The sequence below is a fragment of the Plodia interpunctella genome, chromosome 16, assembly GCF_027563975.2.
Source record: "Plodia interpunctella isolate USDA-ARS_2022_Savannah chromosome 16, ilPloInte3.2, whole genome shotgun sequence".
NCBI classification, from domain to species: Eukaryota; Metazoa; Arthropoda; class Insecta; order Lepidoptera; family Pyralidae; genus Plodia; species Plodia interpunctella.
In genome coordinates this window covers 6,013,594-6,041,047 of record NC_071309.1, presented here as the reverse complement: position 1 = coordinate 6,041,047, position 27,454 = coordinate 6,013,594, and the positions used below count along the sequence as shown (strand labels likewise).

The window sequence follows — 27,454 nt, the reverse complement described above, 5'->3', positions numbered from 1 at the left end:
ATGAGCTAGTAAATAAATAAACTTGTATTTTATAAAAACATTTATTTAAAACATCATCGTCGCTTAAATCAACAAATTCAATTAGTAATAAAAATAAGTTTCTGTTCGAGCGAAAATTTACTTTGTAATACTTAAATTTAATAAAAAATATGCCATATTTCGTTTGCCTGAAATATGTAAGTAGGTTAATTTCAATAGCTCAAGAACCTTTTCATTGGTTATTGTTCTTGTGAGCTTATTGTTTCCCAATAAATATGGCAACTCAAACTTCGAAGGTTCCTTAAATTTATATAAGTTACAAAAAACTGGGTAATCGATCACATGTAATAAATTAAAATTCGAAAATTTATTATAACACGAATCAGGTAACCAAAAATATACATAGGGGAACATTCATTTAACAAGGAATCGAAAAGGCGGAGTGAACGACAAGTTACAACTCTCACTTTAGTTTTTAATCAATTGAAATTATGTGCTTAAACAGATCCGCGTTGACGCGCGTGTTTACGCACGGTCCAGTAGGCTTAGCACGAAACAAATACATATAAACACGTAGCACGTAACGTGTGTTGCAGTCCCTTTTTCCTATATCGAGCATGAATCGTGTAAAAAAGAGTGAACGTGTGGACGCAATGACGTGCTACGTATTTTATGTTTCATGGTAGCCCCCCGTTGATTACATTCTAATAAATATAAATACAAGTATATGGATAAATCACACAGATTGAGTTAGCCCCAAAGATAAGTTCCAGTTTTGTGTTATACGATACTAATAAATAAAGAGAAACATGTAAGACCCGGGTCAATCTGGAAAAGATTATTTTCCATATTGACCTGACCGGGGATCGAAACTAGGACCTCCAGTTAGCAGTTAGTGAACAAACGCTATATATGATATATTATCATCATCATCATCTACAGCCCTCCGTGACCCACTGCTGGGCATAGGACTCCTTCCGTCTCCGCCAACCATTTCATTTCATGTCCTGGGCCATCCCCATCCAGTTGTTGCCAGCAATTTCCTTTACATCGTCGACCCACCTAGCTGCCGGATATTATATGATACAGCTAGCAACAAAACAACAAAAAATATATTTCGGATTGACGATAAATAATTCAAATAATAAACAAGCAACATTTTCATATATGCATATCTACTATTAAATACAGGAATGTCTTGATCTTTGGTCTTCACATAGGTTGGGTACTCTTGGGTTTCATACAAAATCAAACTGTTTGAAAAATGTAGTTATTTTGTACTTAGACAACTATTTCAAATATATAATGCCAATCAACTTTTTGTATATATATTATTATTAAAATATATCACATAGGTACACACTATTTTTATTTCTTCTTAATATTATAAATAAGTATTATATTGGACTCGTAAAAGTTTTTATTAAGTATGAAACATTTTAGGTATTTTTAACAAAATAAATGTGCAGTTGTAATATATCAGGTACTTAGTAATAAATGGTAATAATTATCTGTATTAGCTTTGTTATCAAAATAAATGAATAAAAAAGTATGGAATAATCATTTACTTTTTATAGATACACATGGAGACTACCGGACAAGTTTTGACTCGATGCGTCATATAGTAGCGGTTCACAATTTACAGAATCATTATTGTAAGAATCACGTCAAGTGCCGAAGCAATTGTAAGACAAATTCACATTGTTCGCTGTTTGGAAGATACCAAAACGCCCCACACTAAATGTAACATATGTTATGACGTCATGTAGAAAATGTATTTTCCCATATCTTAGGTAACTAACCTCAAATATAGTCAATTCAATTCATTTATTGCATTGTAGAACGTAATTTATTTCAATTAAGTCTTTTGATACCAAAACGTCCCATATTAGAAGTGCCTACATACATATGTTATGGCGTCATTATAAATATGCGGGAAATGGATTTTCTCATTAACGTAACTCTGGCATAAACGCAAAATGTGTCTGTATGTAATATGTTATTATTGCATATTTTTAAAATCCTCGCCGTCTTCTATTGAAATGCTGTATTTGAATGTGAGAAAAAATGTAAAATGTACTCGTGCCGTTAGAAATGTAGTTATCACCAGTGGTTATCACTTTAAGTATCTTATAATAAATCAGGCGCGGATCAAGTCCTCAAAAAAGGATGAGGTCATAGCCACCTTATATATTAAAATTTTAGCTCCTAATATGTTTTCTGTTCGCAAAATTATTTAAAACTTCGATATATATCGATAGCCAGATTCATATCTTTGGAAATATTTAAAAGAGCCTGGATTATCCTTTTCTATATCATTGCATATTTCTATATCATTTTCTATATCATTGATTTGCGCAATAAACTTTTTCTTGGATATGTTTATTTAATTATTTACTGTGATTTAAAAAGTTCGTGTTAATTAGTTTTAATGACAAACAAAGAGCGTGACTCTTTAGCCTACAACGGTGGATCCGCGCCACACACTAAATCTAACAGGAAATCTGGATAAGGCGACGCTAATTTATTTTCATCTTAGCAACGTTATTATTTTTGTCTTTATGTGCCACAGCACAAGGGAATTTCTTCATCTATCTCCTAAAATGATAAATATCATAATGTCCTAAATAAACTGAAATCTCATCCTTCCCTTTTGTACCAAATATCGGGTAATGAGGCAAATAACTTAACTACGTGGTAGTTAAACTAAGTTAAGTTTAATTTACGGAACAGTTCAGAACTGTCATCTACTTCATCATGGTATTGTCGACCGCGTGTCAAGTTACCCTGTATCTATATGCCGTCGTAATAGGGGCGAATTTTCTATGAAATTAGATAGATTCATGTGCTGACTGCACACTTACCATAATTTGTTCGAGAAATAATGTAATAACCATTATTTACTAAACTACCTACCATTGTGAATCAGTGACAATAAAAAAAATAGTGAAATAAAGTAACACGTTAATTGTATGTCACTCATATTGATTAATTTTATAAATTGTGATAATCTATTTTTAATTCTCACTAAATCTAACTTCACTGTAAAAAAATTGTGTCTGTTCTCTATGTTTAAAAAATAATAAATATAAAATAATGTGTTACTACTGGCTGAAAATTGGCAAAAAAAAGAATGCATAAAATCGAACAGATTGAAAATATTTGACATTATTTAGAGCATGAAAAGAATTCTTTAAGCACCTGTTGCCAATTTTCAGTTCAAAAATTGTATATAATTATCAAGTGAATACACTGCAATAGTTATATATTAAACCTTTTTTCAATTCTCCCTATCCGTCACACCTTTAGTACTCTTTCCATATCCGTCGTGCCGCCACTTCAACCACAAGCAGTTCATTTTACAATCACTGTCGAAATAAAAAAAATATGAATCTTGTATTAATTACAATAGTCACAGTTTGGAGTCAAAATCACTTTTAAACAAAAAAGTAAATAAATGTGATGAATTAAAGTGATATTTTATTATCGAGTTCGATTGTTATTCGATTACTGATATATATTGTTATGCATTTAATTTTTTACACACTCAAATAGAAAATTATTACATACTTATATGTTCTTGGTAAAAAGATATATAAAACTTGTATAGCATCAGTTTGGTACCAATATATGTGTATATCTCTATCCGTTGTATTTATATCAATTTTAAAATTACCTAACAACTTTAAGTTGTAATACTATATGAAATTATGAATACTTCCTATTATATAACTCTAAAGAGGTATAAAGTTTTATAGATATCGCTCGAGGCAATCTCACGTTGAGTAGATAGACAATATAAATAAAAATAAAAACTGGAAGAAATTCAAATATTTATAAAAATCGTATCCAAATCCGTGGAAATCGATCGATGTTCGTTCGGGTTCGAATTTGCCTTTTCCCCCTAAATTGATGAGGACAAAGTCGAGGCCGGTAATATCGCACTATCTGTGGTGCCGTAGAGGTATTTCAGTGTTTGGTGTTTAGCCCTGAGAAACGCTGGGTTTGTCTGTGGTGCTGAGGGTAGGGTCCGGTTCCTCCACTTCCCCCAGTGTGCCGTCACCGCTTCGCTTGGCTCGTTGTATAATCATCGCTGAAGTTGCCGCTTTCACTGTGAACACAAAATTAAGAATGAGCTATAGATCACCAAAAAAGGAACAAATATTACTGTCAATATTTGTGTGGGAAAATGTTACTGCTTATATTGATTCCATCAAAAACATAAATGTGAAAAGAGAGCCAAGTTCAATATGAAGAATATGTATGTATAAGAGTATATATAATAAGTATATGTATATGAAGATATGCGTCGTCATCGAATGTTTTAATGGTATTGAAATTCGTTTATATCTCGTAAATAAATAGTACCTACGTGCGTTCTATGGCAATCGTCCTATATCGGATTCCAGATTCCGCCGCCAGATACCAGATTTATTAATGGCGCTTGTAGGTAAGGTGTCTCAAATTAAGATTTTAATTTCTTTGAATATATAAAGGGAAATGAATATGGTACAAATGCACATCTAAACTGAATGCGTACAATCATAAGCCCATCCAATCTTGGCAAAGGTGTCGATGAAGTTGGTGGAAATGTTTATCCTCCCTAGCTCCGAGGTCCTGTAGTCCCATGGGAACACGTGGTGGTAGTTGTGCCAGCCCTCGCCCAGGGCTGCCAGGCTCACTAGCTGATTCTCTACTGGTTTTATGAACCTGGAAATTATGAAATAGGTTTAAAATGAGGGAAGGGAGAGGTTTCAGATTTCACGAGTAAGATATGAGTCCATCCATAAACTCATTTTTAGCACATCAAGTAATCTGAAATCATTGCAAAATATTGTATGTGATGTAAACGATCTTTTATAAACTATTAAACAACATTTTTATAATCATGTTGGTGTTCGTGTTTTAAGTTGAAAAACAATGTGTTATGTAATGCATTGCATTGTAGTACAAAATACACATTATTGTTTAAATGTTGCATTGCATTGTATTAAAGAATTTTTCTATACCTGTCATAAGGCTTGTTGCCCCATAGATGCGCAAAGCTGTTGACACAAAAGGCAATGTTCAGTGTGATGGTGAACCTCGTGACGAAGCTGACCACGAAACAGTGCACTAGGGTCTCCTGCCAGAAATACCACGGAATCCATATCGGAAGTATTATGTTCAGCAGTCCAAACAATGGAATGAAAAATCTGGAATAAAAATATGAATAGTTAGGATATGTACGTCGTGTATAGCATCTATTTGTATTGTAGTATCATTATCTTATTAGTAATCATCATATTTGATCATCATTTTTAAAGGATTCCGATCAGATAAAACATTAGAACTTTCAAGAAACGTGTAAACGAATTCTTGAAAGACCGGCCCTTGTGACGCTCTGGTATTGCAGTTGTTTCTGGGCAGAGGTCAAGGCCATCCGGGCTAAATCCAGTTTATTTATTTTTTACTTCCCCTCCTCAAAAAGGAAGCCATTTGTTTCAATTTTCCTAACTGAGGTTGGGATTTCGCACCTCCCACCAGCTATTTGGATCACAATACTTTCCACGTTTAAAAGAATTACTTACCAATTTTAATTTCTAATATTCCATTAAAAGATTTGCTGTACAACGGCTCCTCCCCTCGATATCTGAACTTTTCTTCCATTTAACAATTACTTACTGGATTATAAGTTTATAGTCGATAAGGCCACTTTCTTCCTTGCTTATATTATATATACGACTATTTCCCATTAGATGTCGGTAGATAGACGTAAAAGTCATGCCAGACATGCGATTTGAATAAAAACTAATACCAGTGTTAGCAATAACACACTCGAAAAGAAAAAAGAAGTTAAGGTATGACCTATACTCACGTTTTCTGTATTCTCACTACAGGGTCAGCCATGAGGTCTGTGGAGGTCTTCCTTAGGGCTTCCCGGCGGTCTTCGACGGCGGGGTGGGGGGTGAGCACCAGCCAGCCCACGTGCGCGAACCAGAACCCCCGTCTCACATCGTGGGGGTCTGCTACTGTCTCTGTGTATTTGTGGTGCACCCGGTGGTCTAACGCCCATGTGTAGATATCACGCTGAAATTAAGACAGAATATTACGCTATTAGTACACTAGGGAAATGTTAGGAACACGCTAACCGGAGAGCATGAAGGAGTATAGAGGAAGCGAGTGATATTTGTCTGGATCGTGGCAAGTACAAAGTCTAAGTCTCTACGCTAAGCTCGCAGTAGATGGCAGTGGCAGCTATGACATATAGTATATACAAACCACCCGTTACCATTTTGCTGTGGAAGACTTTTTCAGTGCTGCACTTTAGCGTCATAGAATAGCAGTAGGTATCAGTAAAAGTCGTATAATTTTAGGTTTTCTACCACATAGGCGTTTTTCAGTTCAGTCCCTTGGTAGTTCTTGGTTAATAACATTAATTGAAAATATCATAAACAAGGGTCGATAATTGAAAGTGAAATTTTCTCATAAAAGTTTTAAACTTTCTAGAATGGACTCGTAATGTTGATCATAGTTCTCAGCAAAATGGCCAACTCGAACCAACAACAAGTGAATTAAATTTTACACAACGCAACGTCTTCAATAGATTCAATTGCCTTGATGTGATAGCGAGGTCGTTTTATATGTTGTCAATCGACGTGTTAGCAAATCAAAGGACCGTGTTGTTATGTTCTCATATTTATTAACAAACAGACCGATAAAACTCTAAGCTACTTTTATATTGCGCTTCTTGCGCCCAAGGGCTTTTTTGTTAAAACAGCTATTTAATAAATCTCTCATGCAATTGACTTTAGACGGTAATTTTTCGAATTCAGTAGGTACAAAATAATGTAGTTAGGTATTCCATTTGGAATTTAAAAAGTTCTAAAAGAAACGTTGAAATGAAAACATATTTCATTCCTAGCCGGTCCGCCAGTTTGTTCCTACATTAAGGGATAAAAGTTTGTTATTTTCTTGTTATACATTTCTTTATAAATAATTTTAATAATTTAAAATTATCAAAAGTGTTGTATAGTGTTATAAGTAATTCTTGTTTGTTAGGCACGTGGTATAAAAATATATCAATGTTGAAGAACAATTGAATGGAATCCCAAAATCATATAATGATGATAAATTTTAAGATTAAGGAGGTGAAATGCATTATCAACTACTAAATTACATTCTTACATACCATGTATTAGTTATATAGGTCACTACCTACTAATGGTTTAATGATTTTTATATCACAATTGTCCACTCACAACTGTGTACTGTGTATAAAAATCGTTATTCGTAGATACGTAAAGCATTTGTATTTTAGGCGACGATGCAGCAATGCACATCTGCGTAACTATCACGCACAACACAATGCAACATTCTTTATCGCACCAACAGGTAAATACAAAACAGTTTTAGATATAGATAGTACAAAGGTTTTATTATCGCCTATGCAATAATCGTGGTCAGCCGACCATAAAAAGAAAAAAAAAGATTTTTTATTTTCCAATGTGAATTTTTTTTTCTACATTTCTCGTAGATTTTACCAAAGGACCTTAGCCATCGACATGGGTACCTCTTATCTATTTTTGCCGCCAAAAGGCAGTGCTTGCAATGTTGTGTCCCGGTTGTTCGACCGTGTTACATTTTATTTCGAATTTGAGCTTTTTAAAAATATATGTATAGGTATATGATAAGTTTTCGGTGAAGTAACCCAAGAAATTGCACAAAATTATTTTTAAAGTTAAATTAAGACAATGAACACGCACAGTGGATAAAGGCCCGTTTATTTTTTTTATGATACTGGCAATTTATAAGAAAGTGAAATGAGAAGTAGAAAAATAGTTTTCTATATACGGAGTGGATGATGGTACGCTGAACTCTATGGTTTTGGCCATGGTCAACCCGAAACCACTGATCAGACCTCATGAGACTTCACAAAAAATTGTACTTATAATATTTTTTAATTATTAGACCTTTTTACAACTGATTTAATCTAAACTAAAATGAAAATTGTACTAGATACCAGTAGGTTGCCATTCGGGTCAATAATCAGGTCAGAGGTGGCGATGACAGTGGCGATAAAGTACGTGTAAACACGCGATCCTGTAATACACGAGGAATTAAGTAGCTTTTAATGTATTTACTAATTAATTACACTGTTGCTTCAATTTTGCTTCCGTTAAACGTGCATTCGAGCAAACGTAGTTACTAGTAATGAAATAATTATTCTAGTCTTTCTTTTTCTTTTATTAAAAGTCTCTTTGCTTAGAAAGGAATAGGCATAATATATGTGTAGACATACCTATATAGATTGTTAAATTCCCAGACGAGATATTTAGCTAGACTATATCCAAGTTGGATTTGATTAAGTATTTCCAACAACTTTGGCAAACATTCAACTAAGAAAACTAAAAAAACAAGATGTTTAAATATTAAATCTATTGATAAATAAAAACAAGAATAAAAACGGTGCAAACCAATTGCATAATATCTAGATAGGTAAATGTTTAAATATGGAACACGTGAGTCATCAGTGTCAGTCAGTATATTTTTTAATTCTATTAGAAATTCACCACCCACCACCACCACCACCGCTTAGTGGCACCTAATAGCCACATAAAAATATAGTAAGCCATTAAAACCGCTCACCTGTCCCGTAATAGTGAAGAGGAAGGCCAGCAGTATCCTCAACGGCAGCCGCGCGCGGTACGCCCGGTGTGACCATAGCCTGTGCACGCCCGCCGTGATCCCAAAGCCCGACGTGTATATCGTGCCCAGTACTGGAAACAATTTGGAACAAAATTCATGAATTTTGGTCAATCAACTTTTAACTTTTAAAGTGAAGTACCTATATAGATATTATGCAATTTTTTTGCACAGTTTATAAATCTTGTTTTTATTATCAATAGATTAATCTTATAAACGTCTTGTTTTTTTAGTTTTCTTAGTTGAATGTTTGCCAAAGTTGTTGGAAATACCTAATGAAGTCCAACTTGGATATAGTCTAGCTAAATACCTCGTCTGGGAATTTATTATTTAAAGACCTTAAGTATCTAACAATCTATATATGTCCACATACCTATATATTATGTATGTGTACCATGCCCAAGGTACCATTCCTTTCGAAGCAAAGAGACTTTTAATAAAAGAAAAAGAAAGATTGGAATAATTATTTGAGAGCATGCTTGCTTAGGTTAGATGTGAAGATATAAATATGACCGGTTTTTTTGATTAAAATTTTAACTTGCTTTAGTAGGTACACACACACAGTCACTCACAAACACTACAGTTGTATCTGATGACATAGTTACAAACGAAGATGACGAAAGATTAGATGAAGTAATAATTTAACTAACTAGGCACGTTATACGTTCCTAGTTGGTTTATTTCAGCGGGCGGATTAAAATAATATTTAACCGATGAAAACTGGGAAACTATGGAATTGTGATCTACGGTCAAAATCGAAACTTTGGCCAAATATTATTTTTTAAGAATGGAAAACAACATGTTTTCATCTTATCCTAGAGATAAAAAAAATGTTGATTTCAAAAATGAAGCCATGTTGATGTAAAAAAATAAACCAGTTTCAACTGGTGGAAAGTTAAAGCTAAAATTGAATGGAAACCGAAGACGAATATTCTGCCGGATGGCCGGACACAAAGGTGTATATGTTACGTATTTTAAAAAATCCTAAATCGAAACTTACCAAACAATAGCGTATAAAACTTGATTTGATTCGTTAAAATCAAAAATAGTCCATAAATTGCAACTAAATGTAAAGATATTTGCACAGTCAGGTCGGGCCATCTGATCCTCGGCCTGAATTCTATCGCTTCGTATTTACTCAGGTCGAATTCTGCTTCGGAATTGATTTTCTCACTGCCACTATAATTGTGTAACACTGAATTGTTATTATCACAGGTATTGTCACATTTATCACAGTCTTGATCACGTGGAATGAGCCTCATCTTCAGCTGACGATGCATCTGGTCTTGTGCGATGACGTTCGACTGTGCTGGAGCCATTTTTTCTGTAAGCATAGAACAAAACATCACACATACATACTAATGATTTTATCTAATATTCCTGAAGGCAAAAACGGTTAATATAAGCCTCACTAACGGAAACGTATCGCATTGTCATGTAGGAGTAAGATTTATAAATATGTCACGAACTCAATCAGTCATCCTAACATTGCATAGCGACCCTGCCAATATTACGCAGACTGGTGCGCCAATAAATAATAAATAATACAAATTACACTAAAAAAAAATACAAAATGAAATGAATATAGACAACAACTAAACATGGAATAGGAAAGCGTGCGGTTGACAGAACAACCCACATTGTTTTACGCTCCATGTGTCCAAACGAGGCCAAAGTTGGTTCAGACAGGTCACATACAAAAATCATAAATATATCTTTGTAACCCATGCGTTTTCTAATTTCAGTGACACAGATGCACGGGTGAAACATAAATCACGCACATTTTTCTAACCTTGGCCTGAGGCCGCATATGATTGCGACGATGATGTCGTCAAATTGCTAACAGATCATAATAGTTTCCTTAAATAAGACCGTACATAGTCCAATATTCTCCAATTAGTACTTATGTAATATGTTCAGAAAAAAATCAACTTGCATTTCATACAGTTTACGATAATTCTATAAAGGAAATTAACGGAAAATTAATTGTTTCCAAATGATCTATATAACTAACAGTAATAGGAAATTTTGATCAATCGTTTACTGCATTGCTGATCAGATGTCTACAAAAGATGGTAAAAAGATATCTATGTCCTTCCACTAAGGTTTAGAAAGACAAAGGTTTTTAAAAGATATTACAAATCATTGCAATTATTAAAATATGCTCACTGAAATAATAATTTTAGAGCAAAAAGTTAATTGCATATTTAAAAATATAAATGTTAAACTCGAAATAACATTTTTGTTTTGGTAAAATCATCTGTCGTGATTTGAATTACAATAATTTTCCATAGGTTTGTTGGTAAACCGGTCTTCTCGGCTTATGTAAAAAAATATGAGATACTATAAAGATTTATCGAATTTAAGTATATTTCTCTATAATAAATCAAAATTCAATAAATATTTCATCAGATGAATAATCTAATTTAATTCCATAAATTGAATGTATTTAGTAAAAGCAAAAAGTAGTACTTAATGATTAGTAAGTGCTTATGTTTAATATAGAAATAAAGGCTATTTTATTCATTTTTATTATAATGATTTATCGACCACAAGAAAACGAGGAACACGCAAGAATTTGAAATCGATCTATTTAATAACTAAAGCTGCACCCGATCTCGTAGGATTTTCGGGCTAAAATACCAGGTACCTGTGGGCCAAATTTCATTGAAATCTATCTATATGATTGAGTAAGAAATATTTTTACGACCAAGCTTTGAAATGTATGTATAATATCAGTGGACAGTAGGATAAATTAATGTTGTATTGTGTTAGTTTTTCCTAATGGTTAGCTGCGAGAGAATGGGCGCCAATATAAGTTAGGTATATTTGAAAAGTTGAAAGAAATGAAATTACACATGTGGTAAGTCAGCAAAAATTCACACTTAAAATATAGGTCATAGAAATAAAAAAGAAATAATAACGAATAAGTAGCTGATCTACCGCCCCCGTAAAACATGTTATGCTTAACTTTAATTCAGTTATTTGTATGTGTTCCACGTACACGTATATTATGCACGTTTAATGATACTGATGTGAACTTTACGTGCCGGTGTAATCAGAAACAAAATGCCAAACACAGCGCCCACGGGAACTAGGTCATGTATTGTACTGAAACTGCTGCTCGGTAGAAATTAGAAAAAAAATGGAAGATTTGTAAGTGATACTAACCTAATTAGATGAAGTAATTCCCTTATTCTTATAATAAGGGAATTTCTTATGGAAGTAGTGGTTTGCTTGGGGATTACATTACACCAGTCATTTGGGAGTTGGAATCGAGCATCGAAGGATTTTTTTTATATACGGAATATAAAAAAATATATGATTTGACGGTTCATAATTTCCAGTTTGTGTGTTTCCCAAAATCCTCTTCTTCAGTTAAATTTAGGTATATCATGTATAAATACCTATTCACATATAGCTATTCCCGTGGGAACAATTTTTTTATGATTGGTGAAAGATTAATTCAGTAGATAAGCGCAAAGAGTTAACAAAAATGGTCACTGCTTATAATAATACTTGGGACACTGAATTTATTTATAGTCTCTGTCAATTGTTAAAAAAAAAAACAAATTGTACGTGATCCACACGTGTATACAAAGAAAAGATGTAACCATATGTGAAAAAATTTGGTGAAATAGAGGTCTAGACTTGGCAGAAAGTAACCATATCTATTAGAGTTCCATTTTTAACTAAATATTATATAATATAAATGTGACGTGAAGTGATGTAGTCAACGTGCCGTCTAGATCGGTCGAGTTGTCTGCGATTCTCAAGGTTTTTCAGCCTACTTTAAAGCAGGTGTACAACAGAATAGATAATAGTTATCTTTTTGATAAATAATACATCTGCATACCTTATTTTGTTTACATTAATTTACTATGAAGATCTTAAATAGTAGAACAATAACTGAATATTTAATTATAAGATAAACAGTCATTTGTCAGAAAAACATATCTAATAATATAAAATTTAACACGTAAGATTTAGGTACGACTTTTTTCTGGAATAAATCAAAAGGGCTCTAGAAAAAAGTCAATATATGAAAAATATGAAATCACAGAATTAATACATTTCTTTATACTTGTAGTGAAATGATATAACTTACACCACATTTCTATAGACAAGCACTTTGCTGTCATAAACGTTTTCAACGAGGTAAGCTCTCAATATTTTTCCGATAAGATCTTAATAACTGTAAACAGATGTACACTCAGTATTAATTTTAAAAAAAATATACGTAACTACTGAAGCGAAACGTAGCCAACAAGCAAGACGTCATGCGTCCGACGATCTGTGAAAATTTAGCGTAAAATCGGTGACACAAGTGACTTCAAACAAACCTTGGAAACAAAATAACATGCACTGTTTTGAGAAAATAGTCTTGTAGATTCTTTAAAAAATTACATACTTAAACAACGTCCATCAAATGCTACATGCATTTTTAATTTATTAAAATGGGATACACGAATCATCGCCCTCGGATTTTTTTTTTATACTTGTCTGTAAATACTGCATCGACAAGAACCTCTTTTTTAAATTTATTGATGATCTACGACGCCATGGACAGACGACCATGGCGTCGTAGGTTGCAAATTGATGAAACTATTATTATCAAGTTATTATTAGTGTTAATTTATAGTGATGCAATAGAATGGTGATTAACTGTTTGCTTACCAAATGGTCCAGTCTATGAACACCATTGCGTAAATGTCCAATATATAAACCCGTTAATAAATATATTTTTCTCTGAAGCCGGTTGCAACTGTAACGCAACATCTTATGAAATCCATTAAAAAACTACTATCACGAGACAAATATTCCATCTTTAAGTCGATCTATTCTCAATATCACGTATACGAAACTGTTGATTCTTCATCACAAGAACGTATGGTGTAGGTGTGACGAATTAACATAATGTCTGGAACTTGTGATAATTGTGGCAAACTCATAAAACCCAATGTTACTGTAGTGAGATCAATCGATACTCACACCTTGGTGATTATCAATCATCTTAAGGCCTTTGTTGTGGTATATTCTATTAACAATGTGGTAATAAATAAATATTTGACGATGTCCTAACAGGAATTTATTGTTTATTAATTTTAATCAAAACAGTCATCGCGTCAATGGAATCCTCCACTTTTTCAGTGCTAATAGGCAAATATATCACTTTAAGGAAAACGACATTTTCCTCTATATACTCGTACTTAATTCTTTAATTTAATGTTCATATGACAACAGCGGTCCTTGAGAATCACAGTTATCATAAACGTCATCTACCATATTAAAATATGGTTTTATGTGTGTCATTTTAGTAACATATAATTAGTTACTGTGAGCACAGGTCTCGTGGAATTTATTAGCAATATACATGTAGAGTGATGACATCATTTTCGATATTGTATAGACAGTGTGGAGCATGCGCCTGAAGTAGGTTTTTGAGAGGTTAGACGTAGAAAATATGTGGATATATGAATCAAGGTGTCTATCTATTAGAGTATATTAATAAACTTTAAGCTAAATCTATATAACTAGTAATTTATATAAGTGAAGATTTGTAAATGGTTATTAGTTGCTATTTTTGTTATTACATTATCTGTTTAGCCGATAATCTCCCATTCAAATAAAAAAAATATATAAAATAGTAATAGCAAAAATATTTATGATTTACGTGAAATATTATATCAAACGCTGGCTATGCTAAAATTGTCTTTATATTTTTTTAAGTATTAGGTGGCAAGTAGTTAGTACACTTTTATACGGTAATGCTATTTGAGTCGAGCCGTTTATTTGAGTCAATCAATTAATTTATACGCAAGGATATCGATGGCGTAAGAACTGGGAGAAGAAGTGACTAATAGTTGCCAAAGTAAAATCTTACAAGCACATTCTGGCTGGGCTCGGATGGAACGAGTGTTTTTTCAGAATGCAAATGCCCTTCGATTAAAACCCGAAAAAAATATAGGTAACAGGTAACTGGTTTAAAAATTAACCGGTATCCGAACCCTGCTAACTAGTTGTGCATCTTGATTTATGATTTGGATGATAGCCAGGTCCCACCAGGTAAAAACGGTACATCGTACCTTGATTAAAATGGTTGTAGTAAAACGAAATACCGCGCGATTTTCACTTACATGTCGCATTTTTAACCTGACGCAATAAGAGGGGTGTTATAAGTTTGACCGCTAAGTGTGTCTTACTGTCTGTGTACCTATACTACGTGGCTTATCAACGTGAACCGATTTTGATGCGGTTTTTTTATTTGATAGCTAATTTTTATGCGGTGGTTCTTAGATATTTTTGACCAAAATCGGTTCAGTCGTTCAAAAGTTGTAGCGAAATGAATATTGAAAGTGAAACTCGTTATTTTTTTATTTCATCCAAATAATTCTCGCATTTAATATAGTTAAAACAAGCGCAGCTAAATCTAAGTCAGTAGCCTTATCTATGATGGTTATTAACGTTTTATTTATGCAGTTCAAATAAATGAGTATATCAGTGAGCTCTTTATATGTCAAAACGCTGTCTTTAAGATAAAATAGTCAGTATTATGCTATAATAAACCACTTAGATTCCCAGCAAGATTACGATTAACTGATATCTGAACCTCATTATAAAAAATACTCACTCGTTATTAAATCTTTTTAATACTTAAGCGCCAAGTTACGTGACTTTGTTAAGAAGATATTGTAATATAATAACAAACATACATACATACATCCTCACAAACTTTCGCATTTATAATATTAGTAGGATTTGTAGGATGTGATTCATACGTGAGGAAATTCAATTGTCTGTAATGTAGTAATGATTAGATAGTAGGTAAGATTGTAGTACTATCGATGTCCAGGTGTTCACTTACATAGATTAGTCGGAATCATAAAAAACAAACAATATCTGAATTTTCAGGTGGTCTATGATTCATACATTACTTAATTCACGTGTAGATAGTAGATAGATAGTACGTGACGTCCAGATATCGAATAGGGCCACTCATTTCGTAAAGGTTAAGTGAGTTTTTATTCTAAAAAAAGTTGGAAAGTAAACTTATGGCCTATGATTCTTACGGTTGAGGTTTATAGGATTTGGCCACCGGGAATTCGTTCGGATGAGAGAGTTATCTACACACTTAAAAGGATTGAAAAAAGAGTAAGGGCGACGGAAAACAATTTCCGGGAAAAGAAATTGTTTTTCAACAACAATGATCGGAAAAAAATAGCTGGTTAAATAGAATATTCGGTTTGCCATATGCGGTTACTTCATGCATATTTTTTACTAGCTGATGCCTGCGAACTCGTTCGCGTGGCCGAACAATTTTTGGTAAGGTGTCAAAACTATTAGAGAAATTTAATATAAGAAAATGCTCATCAGACTGAACAATTTCATTTCTATATTCCCTATAGTTTAGCTGTACCATCATAGGTCTACATCAGGTGTTCCAGATGTTCGATTTTTATATCTCAACAGAAACTACTCATCAGGCCGAACAATTTTTGTTAAGTCGTCATTTCTATATCCCCTATAGTTTAGCTGTACCATCATAGATCTACATCAGGTCTTCTAGATCTTCGATTTATATATCTCAACAGAAAATGCTCATCAGGCTAAATAACTTTTGTTAAGGCCTCATTTCAATATTCCCTATAGTTTAGCTGAACATCACTGTTCTCAATCATGTGTTCCAGTTTTCAAAATAATTTATACACTATATGTTGCCCAGGCTTAATAACTATATAACAAAAAAAGTTTCATTCAAATCTGTCCAGTAGTTTCGAAGATTAGCGTGTACAAACTTACAAACAGACATACATACATACAAACAGACAGATATGTTTTTCAAATTCTTACTCTGTTACTCTATCGCCTAATTTTATTTAAATTATAATAATGTACAGGATTTTTTTTTCTTCTGTTTTGTTATATGTATTGATTGATTACTAATACTGACGACCGCTGACGTAATATTGATGGAAACATAAATCGATTCAATTCCGTACCGAGTGACCACACCACTCACAATTGACCACAACACAACTTTAACAATCAATTAGGTGCAAAGACTGCTCTCGATGTCTACAAATTTACCTGGGGCAAAAATACATTTTTTTGTATGTATGTATGTATGTTTTTGTTTATAACATTATATTTCGAACCGTTTCGAACCGACAATGGGAGCAATTCACTGTTGTTTTATTTTATACTAGCTGCCGCCCATGGTGTTACTCGCGTATTATTTTTTAAAAATACCTACGTTTTATGCACATTAGCGTCATCTATTTTAAACACGCCATTAACTAACAGACTTTTTGACGAAATCCTACAGGAATTACGTATTTTCGTAGATAAAATGTATCCTATGTGTTAATCCATGGTATCAGCTATCTCAATACCAAATTTCATAATAATTGGCCCAGCCGTTTGAGTATGAAGAAGTAACAGAAATACTCACAAGCTTTCGGCTTCATAATATTAGTAGGATTAAATACTAGCGGCCCGCCCCGCCCTTCGCTTGTGTAAAAACATAATAAATTATACATCTAAACCTTCCTCAGGAAATTAAAATATCTTTGGGTGAAAACCGCTTGAAAATGCGTGCGAACAGACAGACATGAGGAAAGGATAAACTATTTTCCCCCTATCATTTGTAGTTTACCTACCTCATTCTCATAGAATGACAAACTTTTATAAATCCTTTTTTTTTCCTTATAGACGAATTCCTCATGACTAGCGGTCGTGGTCTTTCAATAAAATACCCGCGACATTCTTCTCCATTTTACATAGTAAATGATAAATGTATCAACTAGAGTACACGTTTTCTCACGATGTTTTTCTTCACCGGACTCAAATGGAGGTTTATGAAAACTATATGACTACATGTGGCACGAATAGAATTCGAACATGGGAAGGTCCCATGAAATCCTGTGAATAGAAAGGTCACAGGATCACCACCTCTTTCCAAATTATGGATAAATTATGGATATGGTTCTTTTAACAAATACTTACTTTTTTGTAATTAACTTTTTCCATTAGTAAAATAAATAGTTTTAATAATTCAATTTCAATTTGTTACTACTACTCGAAATTTGGGGATTAATTTATGTGTAAAGATAATCATCTCTTTACTTACGAGTTAACAATTACCTTCAGAAAGAATCAGAAAATTATTTAATAAACCTTCTCTTTATTTTCAATTTGTCAGTTAGTATTTTCCAGTTTTTTCCTTCTTATCGAATGTGTTATTGCTAAGACTCGTGTCAAATTAGATTATCTACTAGCTTACTAATAGTTTTTGAGTTATTAGTGTATCTAGTTAATTAGTACGAACATACATCTCGACCGACAAAAGATGAAACTATATTTCTATCTAAATATTAAAAGTCAAACTCAAGCGGTTAAAGCAAACTTCATTATACATATCAGCAAGTAAACAGACACATTTGAAAATACTGACCTAATGCGCAAGTGCGTAGACTCTCAAAGTTTGGGAAACATTCGCGCGGCGATATTTACACTGCCATATCTGTCCTTGACACACTGGACAAAAAGCCGATCGATTTAGACACGATTAAAATTCCCCAAAACTGTAACAATTCACTAAGAACAACACAACAGTAAGTATAAATGTGTCAAAAGACCTTGCCGTTCTGGTCGCGTGAACTTTTCTGTGGTCAAACAACAACAAATTGACGTTTTCTCTGGCCTCGGAGGTTTCAGTAATGGTCGGTTGATGGACACCGGTGGCGCGCACGGACTACTATGCTGTACTGTGGAGAGCGGCCTAGCCTAGCTTGTGTCTCGTTGATGGGCCGGGTCGGGGCCGTCCAAACACTGCACAAACCTACCTACTAACAATTGCGTCTTGGAGAAACAACCGTGATGAGCGTTTCCTAGATAAGTCTCGAGATATTTACGAAAGTTTACCATATAACGGTTATATGGTTTTACAATGTTGCTAATCTTGACTTTTGGACTTATTTATAGGGTTTAAATATTTTAAACATTAGCAACTCCTGCTCTCTCTCGATAGTTTTCGTCAAGTGTTATAAGAAAAAAGAGGCCGCTCGCAATAAAGGATAGCATACCTATGTTAGTGGTTTTAAGCTTATTTTTTACAAAAAAATATAAAATACAATTTTTAGAAGGTCCAAATTTTGATCAACATTTCCATTGAATTTTACTTTTTTCTTTGTATTTATGATTTTAATTAGCTACCGTGATGTTGCGAAATTTATATAACACTTACGTAACAATGCATTTTTAAAATAAATAATGATTGTATTTAAAGCTAAAATATGTACTAATATACTTTATTTTGTTGTAGGTATAGTTTTTGTGGTTTTTGCTCTTTGTGTTTATATTTATGTCTTTTCCTGCTGATTGACGGAAGTGATGTCTCCATGGGACAAGTCCGCCGTTTCTAGTGCTTTTCTATTTATTGTGTCTATAGTTATATAAATAGTTTTTTCTCTTTTTGTCTCGAGATCCATCGCGAGGTGTCGCCGCAGTGTGTTCCGCCGATGCGTCACCAGGCGGCAGCGAGGCGCGGCGACAACCCACGCTCCACGCTGCCACACTATCTCTATTATACCATCGCTTCTCACTTGCTCCGCCTGTGTGGGGCTCGCACGTGTTTGACACACTTTACCCACTTGGCGTAAGCTTCGAATAATTTGAATTTTCTTTTGGATATTCAAAGTTAGTGTAATGGATCACCGTGTGTTCTGGAGACGAAAAAATAGGAAATCGGACGCTGGTTTCTAAAACTCAACGGCTGAGGAAATAACCGGGAAAACGGTGTTGTGTTAGCGCCTTTAATAGCGACGCGATTTTTTTTTTCAGGCTATTTCTGTAAGCTCCACTATTTTAGATCTCAAGTTAATCGCTACCAAGTAAATTATGCTTTAGAGTACGACTCCTTCATCATAGATGAAATTTAGTAAATATCACTCACAGTTGTGTGCTGAAGAGAAACTCCAGGGTGTCATACTCATCAATTAATTGCCATGCTACGCGATTGGTCTGCAGTGCGATGTTCTGTGAATATTTTGCCAACATACTCGCGTAATGTTTATCATTATCAATTCTTATTTATACAAAACCAACAATAGAAAAGTTTACGCTTATTAAATATAGAAATGAGTTAAATCTAATAAAACTTCACTACATTATGGTTTTATATGTAAAGTACGCTCCTTCAAAACCAGCGTGAAAGACGAGAAAAAGAATTTTCATCGTCTAAAATCACAAAAAGTAATCACATTGATAGTTTTTTCAACCTTCTTATCGCATTTTGATTGGGTTGCACCAGTCAACTTTGACGTTAATTTCTACCTGCATACGTCGTTTTATGTAGACACGTGTTTAGACAAATGACGTACTTTGCGATTTTCTGCGCAAGTTGAAGTTGATTAATGCAACTCTCTCTAACTGTTGAAAAAAAATGACTTTTTTAATCAAATAAGTTTATAAGATAGTGTTTAAATCAACCTGAGTATGTACTTATATAAATCTTGTGTAATGACTACCATTTTAATCTGACAACTAAGGCAAACAGTTATACGGCCTAATAGAAGCCGTTATGCTAGACTATGAACTAAAAAAATATCTTCACACCTTTTTGAAACCATTAACTTCTAGCCTTGAACTGCTCCCAGTGATCGCTAAGGAATAACACACGCCACTGCCACGTGCGCCGGCGCAGAGTTCTAACGCTACGTATACATGCTGGAAGTCTCACCAGTTGAACGACTTATCAGTTGGACTAGCGGAAATGAACGGACCAAGTAGTTCAACGTTTTGAAGATTTATTTAAAAAGCTGAACGGCTAGTTAAACTCTTGAACTACCAACCAACTTGTTACAAGTACTAGTGAGAATTTCCTGTAAAGGTGGACAGTAAGTACATATCAGGTGAAAAGTTCTCCTCATTGCCTACAATTCCAAATCCGTTTAGAACTTATAAGGACTACTTAGCTGAATTTTAAAGTTCCACTGACAGTGCGACAGATGAAACCGTTAATAATAAGTAGAAAGGTTTACGTCTCTAATATGTACGCCTCACAGTGTACACACCGGGGTGTTAAACGGAATACACACACAACTTCCAAACCTGAACAAATTTCAATGTTTCTAATGTCAATGTTTCAAATTTCAAATTTCGCTTTTTACCGCGGTATAGTTGTCCAAGCAAGGTTACTTGCCATACGATTTACTGTACATCGCTTAGTTTTAAGGTGAGGTACGTTATAACACAAGACAAAACCAAGCAATGGACGAAGATTCGTCTTAATGTTAGCAAGTGTGTAAACTTAGCTTTATAAAACTAGCAGTTAGCGATAGACGAGTCATTGATATACGCATTAGTAATAGATATCAAATTAAAACTAATTTGAAGAGACTATATAGAACATCATACGTACGTAGCACAGAATTACGTATTCAGAATGTTTGTCTTGTCGCTAATGAAAATTCATTACGTCACATGCGGAACATTAGATTAATTATACCCAATAACTTTTTGAGTAGGTACCCCGAGATCATCCCCGGTGACGACGTAGATTTAGTTCTAATTGATAAAGACCAAATAAATTTGGAGTGAAAAGTGAGATAATTTCTTTTTCATAGATCTTTTCTCTTATACCTGAGACTATATTGTATATATAGACATTATTGTCACTATATAGCATAAAAATATTAAAATAGCTACATATAGTGTGGAAGCTTAAGATCGACACTACTTGCATTGCAATGAATGCGCGCAGGCACCGAACCTACCGTGTTTGTGGTAGTTCTACATAGCCCTACACCATAAAAACTGCTAACACCATAAAATTAATATTGACCAAGTGACCAACAAGCGCGTGGGCTGTTAATATTTTACGAGGTGAGCTCATAGTGAGTATAGTCACACGTTATGATAGCATTTGGTGTGAATTGTGAGCACATTACAAATGATATTTTTTTCGAGAGGTTGACTCACGCTACGTAGTAACTTACACATAGGTAAAGTAACTGCGAGTACCCACCTGTTATTCAAAGAAGTGATTGAACAATTACTTCACAGAAACATTTTATCAATCGTTGGTAAATAAATAAAAATAAACAGCGTTCACTTGTCTGTGACAGGTAGTATTGTGTTTTTAGAAGATAGAGATATATCTATATAGCTTTTTTTTTAAATATACAATAAATAGACGGACAAAATTAAAAATGAAAGTTGTCGCGTAAAGACCCCCCATAATTATTTTATTTAATATCGTATATGTACCTACAGGATGTAAAGACATAGCCCATTTACAGTTTTATTATATGTACCTATTGATAGATATTACCAATATATGTATGCAAATTTGTGCATAATACGTCTTAAGCGACTGCCCTTCATAATGTCAGCTCCACATTGTCACACATGACGACGCGAAAGCGTCAACATTGCGTATTAAGTATGAGTATTTTTATTTACCGCAACGAAAAACCAGCAATGTGTACCGAAGCTGTCAAAGTTTGGCAAACAGTTTTTCTCGTGGAACGTCACGTTTATTGAACCTTCAACAATTAAATAAGATATTATTAAAACTTTTAAGATGCCACATGGAAAAAATATCCGAATATATATCCGCATATAATTTGTATTATTATATGATTCAAATAAGAGCCGGTTTAATTGATGCAAGACAGACATATATAATATGTTGTGGTCGGGTTGCGATATTTCTACACTTTCAAACCACTTTCCTATACGTGATCTTGATCGATATACGAATATATTTGTCGTGTTATAGACAAAAAACCAGGTCAGGTTATTAGTTAATTTGGGTGGGAAGTTCAAATTAGTTAAATCTATTAATAAAGGTCGTCGTTTAAGGTTGGTTGCTACCTGGTTCATCGCTATTCAGGAGCACGTAGCTAGTGCGATGGGTAGTTTTAAACCGGGTATTCTAGGGTGCAATTTTATATAATAAACGTTTAATAATAAAGTTATTGGAATACCACAGCCACAGATATTATAAGAATATGTTCTTATATCTGTGACCAGAGCGCAATCATAAGGTTTTCTTATAAATAAGTCAATACCTTATCTTTATCAGACTTTGAGCTTTAATAAAAGCTTTTTTTTAACAAATCATAAATTTTAGCTCAAATAAAGATAAAGTTGTGTGTTGTTAGTTCGAAATCGATAGATTTGTTTGAACTAGGTAGATAAGATAAATTATCATGAATCACGAATAGTAGGTTAGGTACGCTAGGGCTCGGAACCGCATGCATGGATAATGATTTTAACTCCATTGTAATTATGTTCACGATATAGAAAAAAATACTAATCTAAGCATTCGGTAAAACTTCTATACTTAGTAAATTAGACTAGCTCCGCCCCGAGCGAGCCTTCTTAAGTATTTTAGGTGTTATTCCAGGTTATATTCTTGGCCAAAATCATATAATTCATATAGGAGATACATTTCAGTTATGTAAAATGTTTATAAATATATAAAAAAATAACCACTCGATTAATATTGTCAAGACAGTTGTTGTGTGTGTTTCATCACACGTATTGACCACGACCCTCAGCCATGTGGAATTACGATTATGAAGACGTTTTCATGTGGTCCAAAAATAACACAAATTGATACAAAATTCAAAGAGGGGAGCTAGGATAGGGGAATATCTATTTCTTAGAATATGGTGATGCGGGTGCCAAAAAATATAACTTACATTTTTCAGCGCACGTTAAAGTTAAATCAAGGTTGAATGGTGGAACCCATGAAAAGGTCGACATATTCTGTCTATTAGGCGTAGGAAATAAAAGTAAGTATTGACACTTAATATACCTATGCAATGTAATGTTCGTCGAATTGCCGCGATTATGGCCGCCACACACTTATGTCAACACAAATGAATATACAATATGTAGTTTTTATGTGATATTATTATTGCCGCCAGGAAAAACTGGCAATGTAAGTCGATACCGCTAAGTTCGTTGTACTGTTTGTCGATAGTTTTTAGCTAATAGGAGGAGGCATATCAACTGTTCTATTCCTGTCTGTTGTCGTCCACCCATCTCACTGTTGGATGACCTATTCTTACCCCGTGGTTAGAGAGAGTTAGAGATTAGAACTATATTAGTGCATATTAGTGTAAATAAAAATCTCAGATTTATTCATATATTTCGATCCTATGAGTTGTAAGTGCCTAGCTGATGTAATGCGAGAAACTGCGCTGCGCCGGCGCACATTTGCTATAAACAAGATGGCAGGCACAATTTTACCATTTATGCATTTCATTCCACTGAAATTACACGTAAAAATTTGACTAAGTATTAAAATTTAAAGATTCGCCGGTGACATTAAAACCGCCCGTCTGCCTTAGGCTGACTCTTTTTAGGAACGCAATTGTTACCTATCAGCTGCCAAGGCTCCGTGCGCCTTAGACGCCTTGTACGAAAACCATAGAAATCTATGTAGTAGTCCTATTCTAGGGTGGAACAACACGCCGTTCGTAACGACACGTTATATATACACTTATACGTTTCATAATCCACAGGAACACTTATTTTTCCGGAATAAAAAATAAAAAGAATAATGGTTGAGTACATAGACCGTGAAGAGGTAACAAATAAACTTACTTTCGCATTTGTAATATTAGTTCGGATTTATTATTATTGCATTAGTTAGTTTGAGGCCTGACTGCTTGTAAATAGTTTTGTAAAATTGACATTTCGCACATTTGACGAGTGCAAGTAATTAAAATTTGAATTCATGAGACAATGATATTGAACAATTTCGAAAAGAAATCCATAGTGAAAGAAGAACATAAAATTTCGACTTTATTAGCTAATTAACTAATTTGTATGGTAAAATATAAAAGTATAAAGTTTTTGGCATACTTACCTACATTTCTTTGAATACTAAACCTAATATCCAATCTGCTCGTAAAATGCAATGGAAATATCCTGAATAATAAATAAGTTCGACATGAAAATGTCAAAAAAAAGTGTTAGATACACGTATAAAAAGTATTTTTAATGGAATCCATAATAATATTATAAATGTATGTGTCTGTCTGTCCGCTTTCTCGGCCTAATCTCGGAATCGATTTTGATGAAATTTGGTAGGTATACATGTTCAAAATTAAAAAAAAAAAATCAAAAAATCTTAGACCTATATAATAAAATCTTATACCTTATATAAAGACCCGAAAATATTGTGTACTTACACGTTATATTACTGATAAAAAATTATACATAAATTTATATTTAAAAAATGGTAAGCCCTTCTGGCATAATAGGGACCAACACTGTTTGAATGAGTTTCTTTCGGCTTTTCTTCTCAGCAGTGGTCGTTCCGAAATGCTAGTAGTTTGTAGCTATGGTAAACATCATTTAATTTAGAATATGACGTGAAAAAGTGCCTGTGAAGACCTAATTTATGAATAAATGATTTGATTTTGATTTTGAAAAGTGATTAATATATTGATATTAATAAGATCTTAATTGATTTCTGTAGGTACGTGTATTGCTAAATTAAAGTAATTATGCTGTCAGAAGTGACTATTCTACGCTGACGAAGTCGCGGGTAAACAGCTAGTGATCAGTATACCTATGAACACAATTTTGTGCAAACATACTATTGACCAGTTATTTTCGTGTCTGTCCGTCTCTTCCCTGACAATGATAAGGAACATCCAATATTTACATATTGTTTCCTGATACACAACGCTCGAGGTACTGAACCCTTTTACGAATGTCAGCGTTTACGTGGTACTCAGCAAGTTAAATACAAAATGAGTACATACTTACCTAAATACTTACTTCCACTTTCGAAAGATATGTTCAGAGGATTTTTTACGTCCACTTTATTATTCCCAAAAATAAAACGATTTCTGTGATCAATTTCTTTCGATTTGTGTTTTAAAATAAAGTAAAAAATACATAAGCGCTTAGATTATGGGCTAAAAGGTAGGTATTTCTCACATTTCTTAACCCCGTCCCACTGTTGGCCTCTCCCCAAAACTTTGGGCTCCTTCAACTGCGTTCAAATCCGTGAAACGTGGCAGACCAAGGAAGCGTCGGAGCGATGATGGCGGAGTTCACATACTAAATAAATAAACAAATATTATATAAATAACCAGACATGATGATTTAATGTCATTTTTAACCGTCTTAGAAAAGGAGGAGGTTCTCAATTTATTACTATTTTTTATTTTTATCTTTTTTATGTATGTTACACGATTACGCGAGGTGTGCTCAACGGATTGTACATTGTATTATTTGTCATTTAAGTAGTAATTACCTGGACGATGCTCTGCGCGGTATTCTTTTCACGTGTAAATATGGAAAAATTAATTTTCCCACATTTGGCTAGCAAATTTTTTAACCGTACTAAAGCAATAAGAACGAGAAGTAGTATAATATCATCGACAATTTACTATAGCCATACCCTAATATTACCAAGGTAAGCTATCTGTAAACAATGTTATATCTTACCTAAGTAAATTTTATAGTTTGTGAAAGTAAGAGGCTTGGATGCACCCTCAGCGAACCAGCAAGTTTTGAAATTATAATTGTTAATTTACAACTTAAGGCGCTTTGTACCCGCACACTGTGCACGCTGGCGCCAACATCACATTCTCATCAATTTATTTTATTTCTTTACTTGCTAAACGCTGAGACGGGTTGCTAGTACCTAATTGCTCATTCAAATATGTTTTCTACTTCATACGATACTAAAATTATTCACATAGTCAGTGTCCAACTTTCAGCAACGGTATGGTACATTTAATTCACTTGAAATCGGATTTCTAATGTTTGTACATGGAAGAAAATTATTTAGTTATTAGAGAAAAATAAAGTCCATAAAATAAAAATAAATTTAATGTTCAAAATTTCTCTTCTACATTATTATACACAAAATTAAGAGCATGATTGATTAAGCCAAGACGCCTGGCAAAACGACTGTCAAAATTGGATGACCAACGTGTCACGCTTCAGTCAATCGGTCTAGTACTATTAGTTACATCGTCTAAGTTTTGTTCAAGAAAATATATAAAACATAATAACGCAACATTAAAATACGCGGATGGGTGAATCTTACGAGCGTGGCTATCATTAGTGTTTATTGAATTGTACCATACACAGTAATGAATTTAATTATCCTATTTTATAAATAAGCAAAGTACTGGTACAATGTTAATTTTATAAATGTTTAATTAATAAAATGATTCTTTATTTTAAAAAAATGTGACACTAATGAAACGCTACACGTCGCGTTCAAACAGTCGTGAAATTCACCGGGATACTCATACAATTTGAACGCGTTGAAAAAACCCCATACGGAAAGTGAATAGGTGTCGCATAAGACGCTAACGACTGCGATTGTATGAGTTGGTTGGTACATGCGACAATAATTTTCAATCAAATGTCTTATTATGTTTTATTTTACTAGTAGGTATAAAGAAAGAATTTCCTATCTATCTCTCTTTCTTGTATCATTGTGTATATAAACTGTTAAATCAATGAATAAACTAAGGAACTATACTATAATATTTTAGCTGTACCTGAGATTTCGAGAACAGAAACTGCATCGTTTACAAGGATACCGATCTAATAATAGCCGCGTGAAGAATAGGAAATACGTAATTTCCTACTAAGTAATTTCCATTAACAAGGCCCCAACTGTTTACACTTCATCACAAATCAAATCCTAAAATATCATGTAATTATTAATTTATATTAATAATCATAGAAATTATATAAAATATTTTATATTGGAAAACAAATAATCTCAAAAACTAGA

General features: G+C 33.6%; 1 protein-coding gene across 2 annotated transcripts; it reads right to left on the bottom strand.

Moving 5' to 3' along the window:
- Window positions 1-22: 22 nt before the first annotated feature.
- Window positions 23-18,486, bottom strand: LOC128676423 ((11Z)-hexadec-11-enoyl-CoA conjugase-like). Of its 2 annotated transcripts, XM_053756522.1 has the most exons (8): window positions 18,303-18,486; window positions 18,119-18,201; window positions 9,665-9,988; window positions 8,608-8,738; window positions 5,837-6,048; window positions 4,989-5,174; window positions 4,520-4,689; window positions 23-4,090 (listed from the first exon to the last, which is right to left on the bottom strand). In XM_053756522.1, exons 3-8 carry the CDS (start codon window positions 9,981-9,983, stop codon window positions 3,963-3,965), a joined length of 1,146 nt encoding a protein of 381 aa, XP_053612497.1. In that variant the 5' UTR covers window positions 9,984-9,988; window positions 18,119-18,201; window positions 18,303-18,486; the 3' UTR covers window positions 23-3,962. The 2 variants fall into 2 exon arrangements, with proteins under 2 accessions (XP_053612497.1, XP_053612496.1); XM_053756521.1 differs by having other exon boundaries at window positions 18,119-18,486.
- Between the last annotated feature and the right edge of the window lie 8,968 nt (window positions 18,487-27,454).

Coding starts and splice junctions, on each gene's coding strand:
- LOC128676423 (XM_053756521.1), bottom strand. CDS start 9,983: ATGGCTCCAGCACAGTCGAACGTCATCGCACAAGACCAGATGCATCGT. Junction 5,175..5,836: donor GTAGTGAGAATACAGAAAAC/GTGAGTATAGGT, acceptor TTTTTATTCCAG/ATTTTTCATTCCATTGTTTG. Junction 4,690..4,988: donor GGCAACAAGCCTTATGACAG/GTATAGAAAAAT, acceptor CATAATTTCCAG/GTTCATAAAACCAGTAGAGA.